The following is a 17,500-nucleotide window of genomic DNA, read 5'->3' on the forward strand; positions in this document are numbered from 1 at the left end:
TAACAGCTACCACGTTTAACACAAAACATAAGGAACAGACATTAAGACACGAGAAAATTGAGAAAGTGCCGGAATACATGTAATTTAGGCAATTTAACTTGAAGGTATTGAGGTCAGTGTGGTTGAAAATATATACAGGCAAGTCTATTGCAAAAACATGGTTTTAAGGCACATCTATACATGTACAAGTAATATGTGAGGTCCATGATTAATTTTGTCACATTGATAATTCACCTTATTTTGCTTTGCATGTTGCTTCTTAAGATAACATGCCAAATTATTTCTCTGCCAGCCTGTCATTTTCCAGACACAGTCTGGTTGGAACACAAGTTCTGCACTATTTCAGCACCCCTCCCCAAGCTCTGACCAGTGATTAGAAATTGCCTTAAAAATCTCATTCTACTTTTTCAACCCATGAGCAGCAAAATCAAGAAAGTTATTGCGACCTACCTGTCTACAATTTGGAACCTTTAATTTTTTTTTTCATCTTGAACATAAAAACCTCTGAAACTGACAACTTTGAATCTATATGTAATGTGCATACATGAGGTTGATTTTACAATTCTCATTTTTAATGTTATTCTACAATGTAATTAGTTACATTGTACATTTTAGTTTAAATGTTACCTTGTCTTTCACTGTTGTTTGACATTTTATCCAATTATTATGCCTTGACTTTAATGCAAAGATAACTGACACCTTTCCTTTTACCGGCTGACCATATGTGTACCTACAATAAAAAAAGGAAGAATTCCTCTTTGTGGAATAATCTAATACTATGTTCTTCCAATGACCAACATGATTGTTACAACGGTGGGTCTAAAACACAGACCTGTCACATTCCACAGGTTTACAAAGACTATATTGAGCTAGGGGAGCATTGGCCTTTATATAGTTTGGTTTTTCGGTTTTACATGTACCTGCATTGTTTGATGCTAATGCTTGCCCGATTGCCCAGGGCAAACGAAAATTAATAGATCTGAGGGCAAGTAAAACAACTTTAAGACTTGCCCGATCAGACAATCAGAATTTTTGTTTGACTAATATAAGTTTTGCGGAACAATTTGATTTGCAACAAAGAAAGTGACAGGTAATAATATTCTGACGTAGTCACCGCAAAACGATTAAAAAATATAACATGCAACGTCACATCTCTTTGTCGTTAGTATTTATTTTTCTGTTAATTAAACATATTTGGTAGAAACTTCAAAACTGATTGGAAAGAGGAACATGTTTGCAGCCGCCATCTTTCTCCAAGCGATAAGTATAGAATGTTTGTTACAATGCATGGAACCCAGTTTTCGCATGGCCAAATACGCCACAATGCCTTTATATCGAACAAGCAAGTGCACAAGAAAATTCTACCTTTTGTCACACAATTTCAACCAGCTTTGAAAGGCTTAAAGAACATGCCACTGGACAAATGGCATTTAATTCAAAACCATGCAGCCTAATCTCAGAGAGAACAATCAAGGACTCTTCCTTGAACTATTACAGAAAAGGAAAATCAATTAAAGATATGCTTGTCAAAGCAAAACTGTGAAGGCTGCTAGAACACCATGGACACACAGCAGGAGTCGCATTGGTCTGTCAAATCTATTTTACACACATTTTACACAAAATTGACATTTTTACAAGCCTCCTTTTAGTTTTAATGGGCAACAGGTCTTAAGAAGGTGGGCAACCGCAAAAAAAAAAACCATGGGAAACCAAAAAAACAAAACCATTTGCCCAAAGCGCAAATTAGTAAAAAAGTAAGTGTTAAACACTGACATTCTAGCGCTGTTTCGTGATGTTTCCGGTGCCATTTCGCTAAAACAAAGAGAGAAAATTTGCCATATTTTCGAGACCAGTGCAAAAATTCTGCTTTGTATCGCATACATTCTAGTGTTGTGCTGGCTAGGAATACGCACAGAAACTTCACCAAAATGGCAAATTTTTGCTCGAAATTTGAAGGAAAATTGAGGAAGAGCAAATTTTCGCTCGAAACTTTGCGTCAACCACAACTACAATAGGCATTGCAAAAATTTGGCAAATTTTCTGACAACTTTCGCTCTGGACAAAGATTCACCAGTTTTCATCAAAAAGCCCCAAAATTCGTGAATTTTGTTCAATTACGCCCTCATTACTTTTGCACAATACTGTCTGTGTGTCAGCCACATGCACATTCTCATGAATGGTTAAAATTACTCTCATTTGGAAGGCAGCGTGGTCCTGTGGTTTGTGTGCTGGGTTTGCATGTTGTTGCCCTGGGTTCAAATCTCGTTCTAACCTCTGGTTTGGTTTGTTTCCAGTTGTCCTGGAATCATCTCTGCCACACTTTGTAAATAGTCAACTGGTTGCCTTCTGCCAGTCGCATTTGATTGGCTATCTAGTGACTTTCTTTGATCACTGACCAATCAGAATGCTTGGTTGGTTTGCTTGTTTGTTTTTTTAGCACCGAATTCACTGTGTTACTTGCAAACTGCATATCTCTTAGCCAATCAGAATGGATAATTTTCATGTGTACCGTAAACACCCGCAGATAAGCCACACCTTTTCCCCAAAATTTGTCACTAGAAATGAGGGGTGCAGCTTATATATCTGCGGGAACATCTGAAAAAGGCTGCTTCCAGTGTTCAGTTTTCCATCTTTGCGTCCGATCTAATGCCTAGTTAATAAGCTACAAATGTTCCACTCACATTCTTAATTGTTGTAATGCAAAAATCTATGGAAAAACTGGGCCGAATGAAGAAATCCCTAAGTACCAGAAAATGATCAACCATAATGTCAAAGTTAGTAGAAATGAAGAATGTTCATTATATTAATTAAAGTGCTAAAATTGTGGGTAAGACTTTGAAGTATTTTTCATTTCAATGTTATATTAGTGAGTTTACTGTACGCTTGATGAACAGTGGATGAAGAAATCTGATGATCGGACTTCTGAAGACTCAACTTTGGATTTCTTTCAAAAAATTTTTTTACCAAAATTTGAGCTGCTAAATTCACGGTGCAGCTTATCTGCAAGTGTTTACGGTATAAATTATCATTATTGGTGTAAGTAATGGCTACCACAGTCAAAATGTCACCACTAATCATTAACCCTTGATCTCCAATTTAATTCCCTTGCATTGTATCCCACATTAATTTAACAGCTTTTACTTACTGGGCACAAATGGTAGCTGTTATATTGTTGTTTCCTCTCCTTGCAACAAATGGTGGTGGTGTGATTGTGACTTCAAATTTTGGAAGCACTTTGTGAAAAATAAAGGGTGTTAATTTATTTTCATTTTTTAATGTATTTGGACTAATCCAAACATTCAAATTCATGAAAACAATCACTGAGGTATAAAACTTAATTGAAAACAGAGTGGTTTTCAATAGACCTTATTCATATTTTCACGGTTGGACTGTAACGAACATACAATGAAGGTTCATGGGTGGGGGTAAGGGGGGATAATTTGCATCTGAAAAGATTCCCTCACATCAGCCTCTCCTTCGTCCTCGTTTCCAGTGCAACTGTCAGAATATGAATATGGCCTATTGAATGTCATAAAACTAATGTCAAAGTAATTACTTTGACCAATCACAGCAGGTGCAAACTGAGCAATGAACCAATCTGAATTTGTAGCAATTACATGTAACTTGCTCAAAGCGTGGAAAAAAATCACACATGCAAGTCTCATTTGTTGATAAACTGGCACAAGATTTTTAAACCAATCACCAAGCACAGCAATTGCAATCGCGAAATTACTTTCGACATTCATTTGAAAACTGCTCTAATACATGTACATGTATCAACAGGAATGAGATATGGTAATTTACAAGTAATCACCTCAAACAACCAGGACAGATTTAAACCAAAACAATGGAGATTTGTAGTGAGCCATTTTTTCTGAAGAGTTTTGTCCTATACAGTGTACATGTACCTTTCACTTTGTCTGTTTTTTGCACATGTTTGTTTGGCTGATCAAATTGGTTCATCAAATTATTTTGGATGCATCAAAACTTATGTCAATTTTTATCAAGGAGATTAAGGAATTGAGGGAAAATAGCAAAAGGAAGAAAGAAGCAATGTTGCTGGATGATATCGAGCAAAGGACATCCTTCCAGTAAACATGCAAAGAGGACAGTGCAGGATAGAGATCAGTGCTGGAAATGGTTTACATGTGCATGATCTGCTTAAGGGCAGACCACTTGAAAAGACAGAGAATTGACCAGACATTTACAAAATTTTTCTCAGTTACTGGGAAAGTTTGCAGTTGACTAAGAAGACAATTTTAAAATATCATTAGACAAGTGTCAAAATCTAATAAAACTGACAACTGCTAAATTGTGGATTCCTGTCCTTGCATATTATATTTACCGTATTTATCCACTTTGAATCCTTCAGTCTTGGTTTGATCCTAAAAATGAAAAAAATAATGGCATTTTTATAAAGGAATTGCCAGTACAACTCTATTACATGTACCACCAGGGCCCACAACGGTGGTTGAGGATTTTCTCTGGCTGCCTACACAAATATATTTTTGTGCGTTTCTGTCTTAATTGCTACTTCTTTTATTAGCCCAACCATAAAACCTTCGATCATGTGTCAGCGATGATAAATTTTCATTGCACCACTTAAAATTTTCATGTCTGCGATCATCGTAATTGTTATCCCTGGAATCTCTCTGATCTTCCTAGAAAGAAGCTCCGGTATTTGAGAGGTCCTTTTGTTTCAATCAGCCTGTCAAATTTTCCTCAATATTGAGGAAAAAAATGACTTTCATTTTTTCAAGGCTTTCCTTTTGAAAACAAATTGTCAATCCACCATTGCGATACTTGTTACATTACTTTGATGGTAGCCTTCAGCTTGGATATAAGATTATACTCTCTACTACTTATTGAGTGAATAGAATCAAAGGTTTGATATGATTTGCGTTAATTTGAGTTCATTTCAATTTGCAGTGTCCCCAATTAGTACCCCAACGCCAGAACACAAGACACTACTTCATCAGTTTATCATCAAAGGCTTAATCAATGGACCCTGAAACATTGCAAATTTAAATGCCACAGTTTACTAAGATTTCTTCATTGACCCAACAGCTCAAGTTTCTGGCATTTTAATTTTGGTGCATTGTGGTTTCGTCATTTTCATTCAATTTAGTCTTTTAAGGAAATGTTACAACACCAGCAATTCTTCTTGAGCACTTTAACTTTGCAACCCAAATGCACAAGAACAGAATTAAGGGCAAGTTATCCAGAAAAAAAAGTGTTTACCTTGTACAATGCCTCAATCTTCCAGTTTCCCAAATCAGGCTGGCTTGATAATGGAAACTTGAGACTTACAATTCCTTTTAAATAACAAAATAATGTATCATACATAATTATGCACTTGTTCATACAAATGTCACTTGGAGCTTGGCCAATTAATAATAATAATAATGACTGTTTTTTTTAAATAATTTTAAAATTTGCACTCAATTGTTGCTCTACATGTGTATATTTATTTAATAAAGTTAATGATTCAGGGTTAAAGAACTGCAGTTGCACCACTCTTTCTGTAATATCCTTGTGGGTCACAAGGCAACTAAAGCTCTACTCTCTAGAGTCTCCTCTAGTCCACACTGTTTTTTGCTCCCTCTCTCCTAGGCCCCCTCAGCCACTGGGTTCCCACACTGGAGAGATCCCTGATGTACACACAAACACAAGATTCTCCCTCTTTTTTCCATTTTGAAACCTGCTACTCTAGTTCAACAATAAGTGTGAACAATGTCCTCTAAGGTATATTGAAAACTAGTAAAAACACAACATTAATCAGTAACTGCAGTCACTACAAAGTCACTGTCACAGCTACATAGTGACATAATCTTTTAGTCTTTCGGGGGGTTGAGTGACTCTCCCTGATCTCCTCAGCCTGAACTGGGCTTTGCTCCTCAATTGGAGTAGCACATGCCTCCATTGTTGCATTGGTCAAGAGTTCTGCTCGGATACCCTGCATACAATGTACTACCGTGGACAGGGAAGAAGATAACAGACTGAGAGAAATAAATGGCCAGATGGGTGGAGCACTACTCCGAGCTGTACTCCTGCAAAATGCCAGACTCTGACGCTGCCCTCGGCAGCATACATTGTGTAGAAAACTGTTTGTCATGACATCAAAGCTATCAACTCCCTCCCAAATGACAAAGCACCAGGCAGCAATAACATACCACCTGAAGCCATCAAAGCATGGAAAACTGCTTTACTTCAGGCTCTGCACAAGTTCCTCTCTCTCAGATGCTGAGAGGAAGGTGAAGACCTGCAAGAAATGCATGATGCCACCACACTGTACAAAAATTAGGGCAACCGCAACAACTGTAGATACTACAGATGGACGTTACTCTCGAGCATCGTGGTCAAAAAGTACGCAACAGACCATAGCTTCTGGCAGAGCATATGTACAATCCCAGTGTGACATCAGGGCAGGTAGGTCAACAACCGACATGATCGTCTCCCTCCACAATCCCAGGAGAAGAGCAAAGAGCAGGGCTAGCCACCACACATGATGTTCAAAGATCTCACCAAGGCCTTTGATTTGATCAGCAGGAAGAGACATTTTGAAATCCTCAGGAAGATCAGCTGGCCCCCAAAACTCTGCATCCTCCTCAGACCCCTTCCCCATCAAAAGCGGTCTGACGCAGGGTTGTGTACTGGTGCTGACACTTTATGGGATCCTCTCCCTCTCATCCACAGACAACATCTACCTCCACACAAGGTCTGACAGGAGATTATTCAACCTGGATCAACTATGCTTTTAGGACCAAGATGACATTTGTGTTATCACAGAGAAGCTGTTTGCTGATGATGCAACACTCAACCCACACTGAAGATGCCCTACAGAGACTGGGTGACCACTTCACTGATGCCTGCAAGCACTTTGGGCTCACTATAGGCCAAAAGAAGACCAAGCATACAATAATTACATGTGGGATGTCAGCTCTGCCCCTCATCAAGATCACAAGTATCATAACTTTACCCACCCAGGGCTGATCATTAGCAACATACAAGTTCTCACTTGACGCATAGCTTCACAGAAGGCTGGAAAAGGCAGACTGACAAAAGCAGGGATGGGAGAATGAAGTGCTGACAGTGATCAACAAGTTCTGTGCCTACCAGGACGGCAGTCTCAACACCATCCTTTTCCTAGCAGTGAGATGTGGAGCACCTACATGAGGCAAAGGTGCTGGCTCAACGCCTTCCATAATTATGTGGTGCCTCTAGTGTATCCTTGGAATCACCTGACAAGATTGTATCCCACACAGCGAGATCCTGCAGGCATGGCCAAATCCCTAGCATGTACTCCCTGCTGACTCAGCATCAATCCTTCAATGTATGATTCCAGAAAATATCCATACCCCCACCACGGAAGATCATTGGAAATTCCGAGGGAGAGGGGGGGTCAAAGGGCAGTAATTTCCAAGGGGTAGGGGGGTTTCGTGGGAAACTACTTTTCCAAAGGGTCACGAACCACATACAAAAGACTGAAAGCAACATACGATCGATCTGAAGCACAAAAACACACTATCGGACGATGTTTTGAAACAAAAGTCAGTGTTGAGATAAAGTTAATACTATTAGCTTCAATGTTTCCGTTTTTTTTCTTTGAGTTAGCAAGCGCTACAATCTCCCGAAGCTAAGAACAATGTGTCTTTCATTTGGGACGGATTCAAAACATTTAAAATGGCGGTCTCAACTGGAGTCTCGTCCCCACACTTCAAGCTTTGTCTCTTTTTCGTCCAACCAACACTTCTGTTTGTCTCTTTTTCGTCCAACCAACACTTCCGTTCACTTGAGTATCGCTTTTCACTACCTTCACATGCAGTATAAACACATTTTTGATAGGATTCATGTTTTTCTGGGGGTAGTAACTCATTGAAAATGCGATAAGACGCAAGTTCCCACCATTTCAATGCTTGCATGCAATGACATTTTCTTTTTTGTGGGTGGCATTTAGACCACAGACAGGAACCGGGAGTCAAGTTTTCTCTTCTTTGAGTAAACGCAATTGCGGCCTCGGGAAATGATTGTTGAGGTTCAGTTCGTTATGTCAAACTGGAAATTCTAAAACAGGAGTTTCACTACTCATTGGAGGAAGTAAATCGCGCCAAAAACAACAGTCGCCCTCTCGATTCCATCCGTGGCTCAAAGGCAAGCAACAATGAGGCTGTGCGTCATTTACCGGCGAGAATGCCTGCTGGAGAGTCAGTAAATTTGAAAACTGCACTTAAATCGCCATATCTAAGTTTACAAATGATTATGATGGATTATTTTGGGGTCAATAATTTTCTTCGTAAAACAATCGCCTTTGTGACGATGTTCATGAAACCTACCGCGTCAACATGTGTGGTCCCTAAATAAGAATCAACCTGAAGAAACTGACAAAATGTGTAGACAAAGGAACCTTGTAAGTTTCTGTTTTATTTACTATCGTTTGTGAAGTTGTCTAAGCGAGTGAAATGTTCTCATCGAAGTTTGCACAAAAAGGTGAAACAGTAGACGTCGTGCAACCCAAATGTTTAAGCTTTGCAAAGTTGATGGCGAAGAAGCTAAAAGTTTAGCTGGATAATGAACTTAACAAAGCGTTATATTTTTCTAAAAGTTAACCTTAATCTTTACACTGTTGTAATAAACTTCTACTGCAATTACATAACTAATTCACTTTCTTTTTTACAAGTAAAAAAATTCTGGAAATTCCTGAGGGGAATGGAAAATCCTGGGGGGAGGGGGAGTGCAAATCAAAATGTCTTCCGTGGTGGGGGTATGGATATTTTCTGGAACCACACAATGTGTGGCCCATGGAGGATGGCAGGCTGCCAAAGGACGTCCTGTACAAACAACTGGCCTCTGGTGCCAGGTGAGTTTGTTTTCCTTCCCTCTACTTCAAGGATGCCGGCAAGTGAGCTCTGAAACCCTGCTGCATCCCTTCAGACAGCTGGGAAGAACAGACCAAGAACTGAATTGCCTGTCGCCAGGCATCCCTAAAACACCGATGTGAGACATGGCCAGCATGCAGCAGAGAAACGAGCCCAGCAGAAGAGCACCTCAGCAGTCACTTACACACACGCCTCCCTTTACATCTGTGACAGAATGATGCAGCAGGGACTGTCACTCATGCATTGGAATGCATAGCCACAGCATATGATGCTCAAATCCCAAAGAAAGACAACCCCCAGTAGCTTGCTCTTGGGCTGAGCTGCCAAAGATGATCATGCCAGCTTTCTCAAGGAGAGGTATTAGCAAAGATCTGCTTGAATTGAGAATGCTTGATGTCTTGAACTATGACAGTGTAAACTGGTATTTGTCAAGGGAATACAGATACATTATTTTGAATAAAGCTTGAGCTCAACATTCATAACAGTACAAGGAAGGACTATGTTTTTGCAAACATTGGTCATGCAGCACTTATATTTGAACAGACTTAACTGATTAGAGTGTAATGTGAAGTGCTAGTTTTCAGCCCCATATGAACCATGTGAGCATTAGCCCTGCTAATGGAAATGGGCCCACACAAGGACAGAGAAAAACTCTGACCAGGGTGGGAATTGAACCCATGACCTTCGGGTTAGATCACTGCTGCTCTACCAACTGAGCTGCAAGGTCAGACTGGAGCAGGCCATGGGAACTGAAGATGTTAATGTCACGGCAATGAACATGTACAAGTACAAGGAAGGATTACGTTTTTGCAAATGTTGGCCGTGTAGCACTTATATTTGAACAGACTTAACTGATTAGAGTGTAATGTGAAGTGCTAGTTTTCAACCCCATATGAAAACAATAAATCACTTTCTTCATTCAATGAATACTTGCACATGTTACTTTCTGTAGTTCTACTTACATCACAAATGTTGCAAAACCAATTATTATATCATACATAAGTCTTCATTAATTTTATTCTCATACACTGTAACTTAATTTTTGGTTGGCATTTTTCATAAGAATATTAGTGGATCCTTGCAACTCATCCACTAACAATAATTAGTACGGGTATATACTAAAACAGTGGATAGCGTTGAACTCGCACACTGATTGGCTCGTCAAACTCCGAATATTTACCTCCAAGCAACTCGGGAAAAAATGGCGTCCCGATTTGCATCTGTGACAATTGAAGAAAACATCCAAATTAATTTTTTGTGCTGTATATTATCTCACTGTATATACTAAAACAACTATTCACCTCTGTGTCGGTGGCTAGCGTTGGATATTTAACGAGCCGCGAAGCCAGTCAACTTGATTCAACGTATCTTTGTTGAACTACAGGCACGATTGCAGACACTATATTGTTTGGTTCGTGCTGGTTTATTTCTCTCCATTATAAAGAGGATAGCAAAAATACAAAAATGTAGCCCTAATAAGTAAAACTAGAATATTACATACCAACAGCAAAATCAAGGTTTTCCCATTGCATGATGCGAACTTTACTGGGATTCTGTTAGATAAAGGATGAAACAGAATAAAAATAAAGTTATTCGCACAGTGGCATAAACTGTATGTACAGCTGTAATTGTACCTGTATTGATTGTGCTTACCCATTAAATACCAGCTAGTGTACAGTGATGTCACTAAGCGCCGGCTGCAGGTGAAAATCACCGCTTGAGAAAGGGGTGATTGTCGGCTGAATTTTGGCCATCAATCAAAGTGACTGAGAAAATTACAAATACTAATATTATTCTCTACACAATTTAAAAAGTCACTCGATGTGTTGACAAAAAAATTAATTGAATATGTCTGTCTACAGAATTATCACTAGAATTTATTGATACATGAAATGAAATACAGTATATGTAAAAGCACTATTTTGAGTACTGCTGTGCATGTCTTCTCTTTCCCCATATTTGTTATCTTGAAGAATATTATTATGCTGGGTGTTGCAAGACACTGAGAACAATCCTTTGATGCTCAGAGTGAGAACTTATTGCCTTGATATAACCTTCAACCAGATGACATCCCTGCATGTACAGGTAGGTCATGCTCAAAAATCAGGAATGGTACTGAGATTTTAGGGTGTTGCACAAAAATTTCTACTTCTTCAAGTTGGTCAAGTATGGCCAAAACTTAAAGGTTGCTACAGCATCATAATGGTAACTGTTATTATGCTGTTCACTTGATTTAAACAAGCCAGCAAAGCGTGTGCTTCTCAAAACAATTTCTGACCCTATATCACTTTACATTTCTCAGCCCTGCAAATCAAAAAATGCTTCCAATCATGGTGCAAAAATGACAGTAATAATGTTGTCATCATGACAGATATAATAATTTGCTTCACCATACGCTGTACAGTGCAGCAAATCATACACTTTGATCTGGCTAAGCAAGGTTAACCCTATGACTACCTTAACATGACACACTGCTCCCATTGCAGACTTTGTTCTAATTCAGTACTTACCAGTACAGTCACTCTTGAGAGCTATGGAAAAAAAGTGTTTATAACAGTCATTAATATAGAAAAATATATTGAGAACAATCAAAGTCATGGTAAAAGTTATTACATGTACAAACAACAAGAAACAAATTAAATTAATGGACACAACATCCTCAAATACCAGCCAGGTAGCAAGGGTATTCATTAAGGCCATTAAATTTTTTACCAAGATGTTTGCATCTGATATCCTCCCCCCCCCCACCTACCCTGTGATTAGGGATACAGGGAGGGGGGAGGCAAGTAGTCTCCTACTTTACCTACTGTAAATAAAGAACCAAGGCTGTGCTCTAGGGAACATTAATAATTTTTTTATTTCATTAATTATCTGAGATCAACAATGCAGCAAGATCTTCATCATTCTCTATCTCAACACAACATTGCTGCTACTGCTCTGGTGATCGTCAAACTCGCTAGTGCAAGAAAAACTTGCAACCTGTCAATAATTATTTTTCGCGCCATACTTGGGAAAGAAGAGAACAGAGGCAATGCCACCAATGCGTTTCAGGTTTACAAAACAAAGGTCACAGGTCATTGTTTTACCAATACAGAAAAAAATCATTAAACAATCATTAAAGCTATTACCAGCTTAGGCCTAACGTTAGGATGGGTAAACAGTTAGCGTTGTTTCTGTATTGGTAAAACAGTGACAACTGTGAGCAGTGTTTTGTACCTGCCAGTCAACTGGGTTGGTCTAAGTCTCCTCTCCCATTCATCTATGGGTGACAGCATCAAAATAAAAAAGACAATAATTACCTTTTCTTTTAGAGGCTTCAGGTCTTCATCGGTGCCAACAATACGTATGTTAACTAGGAAATAAGAGTAGTAAAACTTTCAAGCTTACATGTATTTCCTCTATCAAATTTCAGTTCAGAGATATTTTTCCCCGCCATTCCACAAATGCTAATGATATAATTATTGTTATAAGTATATTATTTTCACAAATAAAACATTCAGAACATTTATCAGAAAGATGTGAATGAGAGGTGATGGTGTAAGTAAGATGTGAAGAGACAAGAGACAAGAGACAAGGATTTACACAAGGACAAGGATTTACCCAGATTCCTTACACCATGGATACTGCTATACATGTGTCTTTTGGAGTTTTGACAATGGCAACAGCCACAGTAGAGTAAAGGACTGAAAAAATAAGAGATTTTGTCTCTGGAAGGGTCTACATCATTGGGAAGATACATTGTACCTGACTGCAAACATTCATTTTGTCATTTATCCACCAAAACAACAGTGGACACTTTCATACTGAACGTACCACTATAATTATGTATATAAAAAAAGAACCCGGCTTGTTTTGGGAGCCCATATTTTTGCTGTGGGGATACAAACAGCATTAATAGCAATATACTTAGCACACATACCTGTCTGTCCTGGCTTGTAAATGGGTTTGTCTGTCTGAATAAACATAGAACTCTTTGGAGTTTCAATGGTGACAACTTCACTGGACAGAAAATTGCGCTTTCCATCCACTGGCCCTCCATGAACAGTGAGCTTTCCTCTCATGGATGAATATGTCTTGCCATGAGCAAACAAAGGTTTTGGTATCTTCATTTAAAACAAAAGTATAACAAAATTAATGCATGTAAATAAAATCTTGCAAATCAGTTACAGTGTATGCATGGGTGTACAGTGCTCAAACTTAAACCATTGTCCACTTGTCTAACAAGTAGTAAAAAAATTCCGAAAATGTGTAGTTTTCTTCCCCACTAGTCCTCTGGCATGGACTTGTAAGTAAAGTACATGTATTTTGTATCGTACCTTGAGACAATTGTCAAAGGCAAATGTTTAAAAAACTAACAGCCAAAAAGTGGTAGGCATTCCCTTGCCGAATGCACTGTAGGATACAATATGGCGAATTTTCGTCCACAGGTCCGATTGCAATTGTACTGTATCTATTTTCCTTTGGTGAAATTATAAAACGTGAGCAAAAGTATGTTACAATGGAAACAACTGCAAGGCTGACTGCTCTGTTTGTTTAGAGGAAAGCAATCATCAGATGATAAAAAAATTAAGACAACATCTGAAACACCTGCTTCAACCAAAAGGAGTACATGTAATGGAAGGATAAAAACAAATGGCTGAAGCTAGGTTTGACGGAAAGGAAAACAAAATGCTCTGTGAGTTTTGTAGAGAATTTATGAATAGCAAAAATATGCAATACTCCCTGAGGATCGGAACGAATAATTTCCAAACGGACAGCCTAAAAGTGCATGAGGCAAGTGAAGGACATGCGATGAGCTCAGCAGCGAAACAGGCAAGAGAGAGGCCAAGGGAGGGAAGACCTATTCCTGCTGCATATTTGACCAGACTTGATCAAGAAACGTTCAAGACAATGGAATTCCTTTTTACATAGCATATTATATAGTAAATTTAAAACTTCCATTGTCTGTCTTCCCACAGTTGTGTTTGTAATGTATTAGGCCGCTAAGTAGGCTGGGATAGGTTGACCATGTGCTTTTGATAGGGGTGGCCATGTTGTGATTGCAATGAAATTGGTTGAGTTAAATCTGTTTGTTTGCATACTTCATTACTCTTGGGTTCACTACAGTGTTCATTGCAAAGAAAGAATGGTTTGTCCCTTGGAAACACATACACAATAATATTATTTGATGACATTAATTTTATTTGATTGCAGTTTCAAATATATTAACTTGCAGACACAAATGGCATACACTGTACATTAAAAAAAATGAAAAATAATAATAAGAGTTACAGCAATTTTGCTGAAGGACCAGTAAATTTTAACCGGCTAATGGTACCACGGAAGACCAGACCCAAAAGTTAATTTCGAGAAATGCACTGGTGTAACATAACATAGATTCAAACTACAAATTTAACTATGAAAAAAAATGAATTTCAACTCTTAGCAACACTGTGGTGGGTAACGCTGCCTGGCTGGTTGCTGGTTTGGATAGACAGACTGACTGATAAACTGACAGACTAAATCATTATTGACAGAGACAGAGGAATGACAGACTGGACAACTAATGGATTGACTTTGTGCACTGATTGATTGAACACTGCAACCTACATTTATATATAATAATTATTGAAAATTAACTTATAACTTATCAGTTATCTGTTCCCTTGCTTGTCCACTTAAACAATAATTATTACCTGATCAATTAGGTTAATTAATTTACTGATTAATTGGACTAAGTGACTCACTAACTGACCAACAAATTAGCATAATTTTGAATTTTTTTATGCTTCAGACAATGTGGTAGATAGGATCACCGAAGTTCTCATGTCAATTTCCCAGAAAAACAAGAGAAGCTGTTTACTGTTTACTTATTTCAAAATAACCTAAATTTTGTTTGTTCAGTTAAAAGGGGACATAAATAGTTTTCTTAGCTGAGGTAAAGGTTGTTAACCAACTGACTCCTAAACAGCTCCAATTGATAAGTAAAATCGTCTGGCATTAGACAGAGTACAGTAAAATCCCACTCCTGGGGTCAATGGGTTATATAAAAGGAGACATTTGAGTGGAGATAGAGGCTGACCAACCCATTAATGAGTAAAATAATCTGTGTCGTGTACACACAAAGGTGTCAAGTTTTGATTAACGTGATGTTCGTTACCGCTGTTCACAGATACATGTAGTCATTCCATTTACCCCTGCTCATCTCTCATGGCGCAACGCAACATGGCTGCTCCTTTAAGGAGCAGGAATGGTGCAGTGGTGAGAGCACTCGCCTCCCACCAATGCGGCCCGGGCTCGATTCCCAGACTCGGTGTCATACATGGGTTGAGTTTGTTGGTTCTCTACTCTGCACCGAGAGGTTTTTCTCCGGGTACCCCGCTTTTCCCCTCTCCTCAAAAACCAAAATTTGATTTGATTTGTGTTAACTTGTTAATTTCAATTTACAGCGTCCCCGATTACTGCTCTACAGCGCTAGAAGATTAGACACTTAAATAAAGTTCCTTTCCTTTCCTTTCCTTTCCTTTTTTTCCTTAAATTAATTTTCTAAATTTTATACCTATATTTGTTTCTATTGGCTGTTTCTTATCGTCAATTTTCTAGTTAATAGTCATTCTATAAGCACATGCAGTGGTTCGGAGTCGCATTAGCCTTCATTTTCAAGGAGTCCACAGAGCATCCACAGAGTTCTTACAGTCAAAGGAGTTTTCAGTTTTTTCAAACCCCTCGACACAGCATCAAATTTACATGTACAGCTGTAAGTTCTATTCGGTTTTGTTTCATTTATCTCGGTTGTATCATTTTTGCTCTTTTTTGGCCCCTTGACCTTACTTGTAAATATAGCTCATTATATAGTCCGTATTTGTGATTGTGTTCAAGAATAAAACCAGTTATTTAAGAATTCAATCTCGAGCCTGCAATCTTGGACAGAATAAAATGGAACAGAAATACCCCCTTACCCCCAAATCAAGGATGAAGTCGATCGTGTGAAGGCCAAAATGCGCCATTCTCCCATCACTGATTTTGGGGGGAGGGGTGGTCTCAATTTTCCATTTAATTTGTCCAAGATTGTGGTTATTTGTTAAAGTAAGTTTCAAAGAGCGAGTTTCAGTGACCAAACACGGGAATGCAACAATCTGGCATTAGAGAGAGTAAAACCTATTAAGTCTCATTCCCAGGGGTCAATGGCTTAAATTCCACTTTACATGTCAGGCAAGAGGCAGGCTATTAGTGTTAACCAACCGCACCTCCCACCAGTGCAATATACTGTACATGTCTGTGGGCCGAGTTCCAATCTCAACCTGAATCAACAGTTTTCTTCCAGGTACTTTGGTTTACCTCCCTTACCAAAATCAACTCCCATCTGATGATACCTGGCTGTGGTGCTGTGTGCCATGATCTTTTATAAGGACCATATAATAGTGCCTGCCAGAGGCATAATTATTATCAACATATTTATTTATGCTTTCGGTCCATTGATAAAAAAGATCTTGTTGCACAGTGCCCTACTGTACATGTATGTAATTCAGTTCCTATTGATTGCAAGGATTCAAGGATGATTTGAAGGGCCTTTTTAGTTTAGTTCACAAGTATTTTAAGGTATACCTTCAGTTTCAGCGTTCCATCAGAATGGCTTGTAAACTGTGCCTCATCACTAGCAATGATGCTAACATCACCACGATCTGAATGTGTAAGAGTGGCATTCACAACCCACGGTGCAGGCTCCGAAAAAAGTCCAACAGGTAACTCTTGGGTGCTTCCTGCACGGTAAATTCTTGGGGATGTTACCAAAATACCGCTACAAAATAAACAGTTTAAAATTCCAGTAAAGTTCAAATTATTACAATATTATATTTCTTCAGCTGTTCAAAAATATTTGACAGAAAGTGACAATGAGATTATGAGAACAAGAACATGGAGCATGCACGTGTAACCAAACTGCTATACTCACTGGGAACCGTACAACAAAACAAACTTACCGGTAATGAAACAAAACTGCTATTTAAACCCACTAAAATTACAAACATCCTAAACTTCAAAATTGGGAAGAAAGTAGAAGTGGTGATGTGATATATTCATGCATACCCAGTAATGGAATAGAATATAATGTCCCTGAGAGCATTTAAGAAAGCCATCACAGTTTATGGGAAACACAATATTTTTTTTGTGATGGGTAGACGCAGTTATGCATCAAAAATTAAAGGGACCAAAAGTAAGATGGACCATTTTGGATGGCTATTTGGTTTGCAAAAGCAGCATTCATACAGCGAAAAACAATCAAGTTAAACCAAATTTTTTCAGAAAAAGTTATAAGAATTTTGTTACCACTGCATGTTTGCAGACAGAAAATCATGTCCTTGAAATCAAACACCTGTTGATGCATGCCAATAAAGAAAATTTAACATTAAGGAGCAAGCACACAAGACTCCGTGACCTACCAATGTCTTACCAGTGACTAAACGATGTTTCGACTGTCACAGTAATTTTTGAAGAATGATTCAGAAAACAGAACAACATTCAAGCTGTAGTTCAAAAATTGGTACAACTGGTTCATCTGTTGTGTTCTTGGGCAAGACACTTTGCTCTCATGGTGCCTCCCTCCACCCAGGTGTAGCAATGGGTACCGGCGTAAAGCTGGGGGAAAC

At 38.6% G+C, this 17,500-nt stretch overlaps 1 protein-coding gene across 3 annotated transcripts in view; it reads right to left on the bottom strand.

Annotated features, from left to right (window-relative positions):
* LOC138038815 (alpha-2-macroglobulin-like) overlaps nucleotides 1-17,500 on the bottom strand; it is a 91,867-nt gene that overhangs the window by 60,220 nt on the left and 14,147 nt on the right. For all 3 annotated transcript variants that reach the window (XM_068884875.1, XM_068884874.1, XM_068884873.1), the window contains exons 2-10: nucleotides 16,461-16,653; nucleotides 12,796-12,979; nucleotides 12,176-12,228; nucleotides 11,387-11,407; nucleotides 10,378-10,429; nucleotides 5,242-5,315; nucleotides 4,346-4,385; nucleotides 3,146-3,233; nucleotides 628-730 (exon numbers count right to left, since the gene is read on the bottom strand). In XM_068884875.1, the coding sequence (XP_068740976.1) occupies nucleotides 628-730; nucleotides 3,146-3,233; nucleotides 4,346-4,385; nucleotides 5,242-5,315; nucleotides 10,378-10,429; nucleotides 11,387-11,407; nucleotides 12,176-12,228; nucleotides 12,796-12,979; nucleotides 16,461-16,653 (808 nt within the window). The remainder of the gene's footprint in view (nucleotides 1-627; nucleotides 731-3,145; nucleotides 3,234-4,345; nucleotides 4,386-5,241; nucleotides 5,316-10,377; nucleotides 10,430-11,386; nucleotides 11,408-12,175; nucleotides 12,229-12,795; nucleotides 12,980-16,460; nucleotides 16,654-17,500) is intronic.

Source organism: Montipora capricornis, chromosome 2 (assembly GCF_036669925.1).
Source record: "Montipora capricornis isolate CH-2021 chromosome 2, ASM3666992v2, whole genome shotgun sequence".
Lineage (NCBI taxonomy): Eukaryota > Metazoa > Cnidaria > Anthozoa > Scleractinia > Acroporidae > Montipora > Montipora capricornis.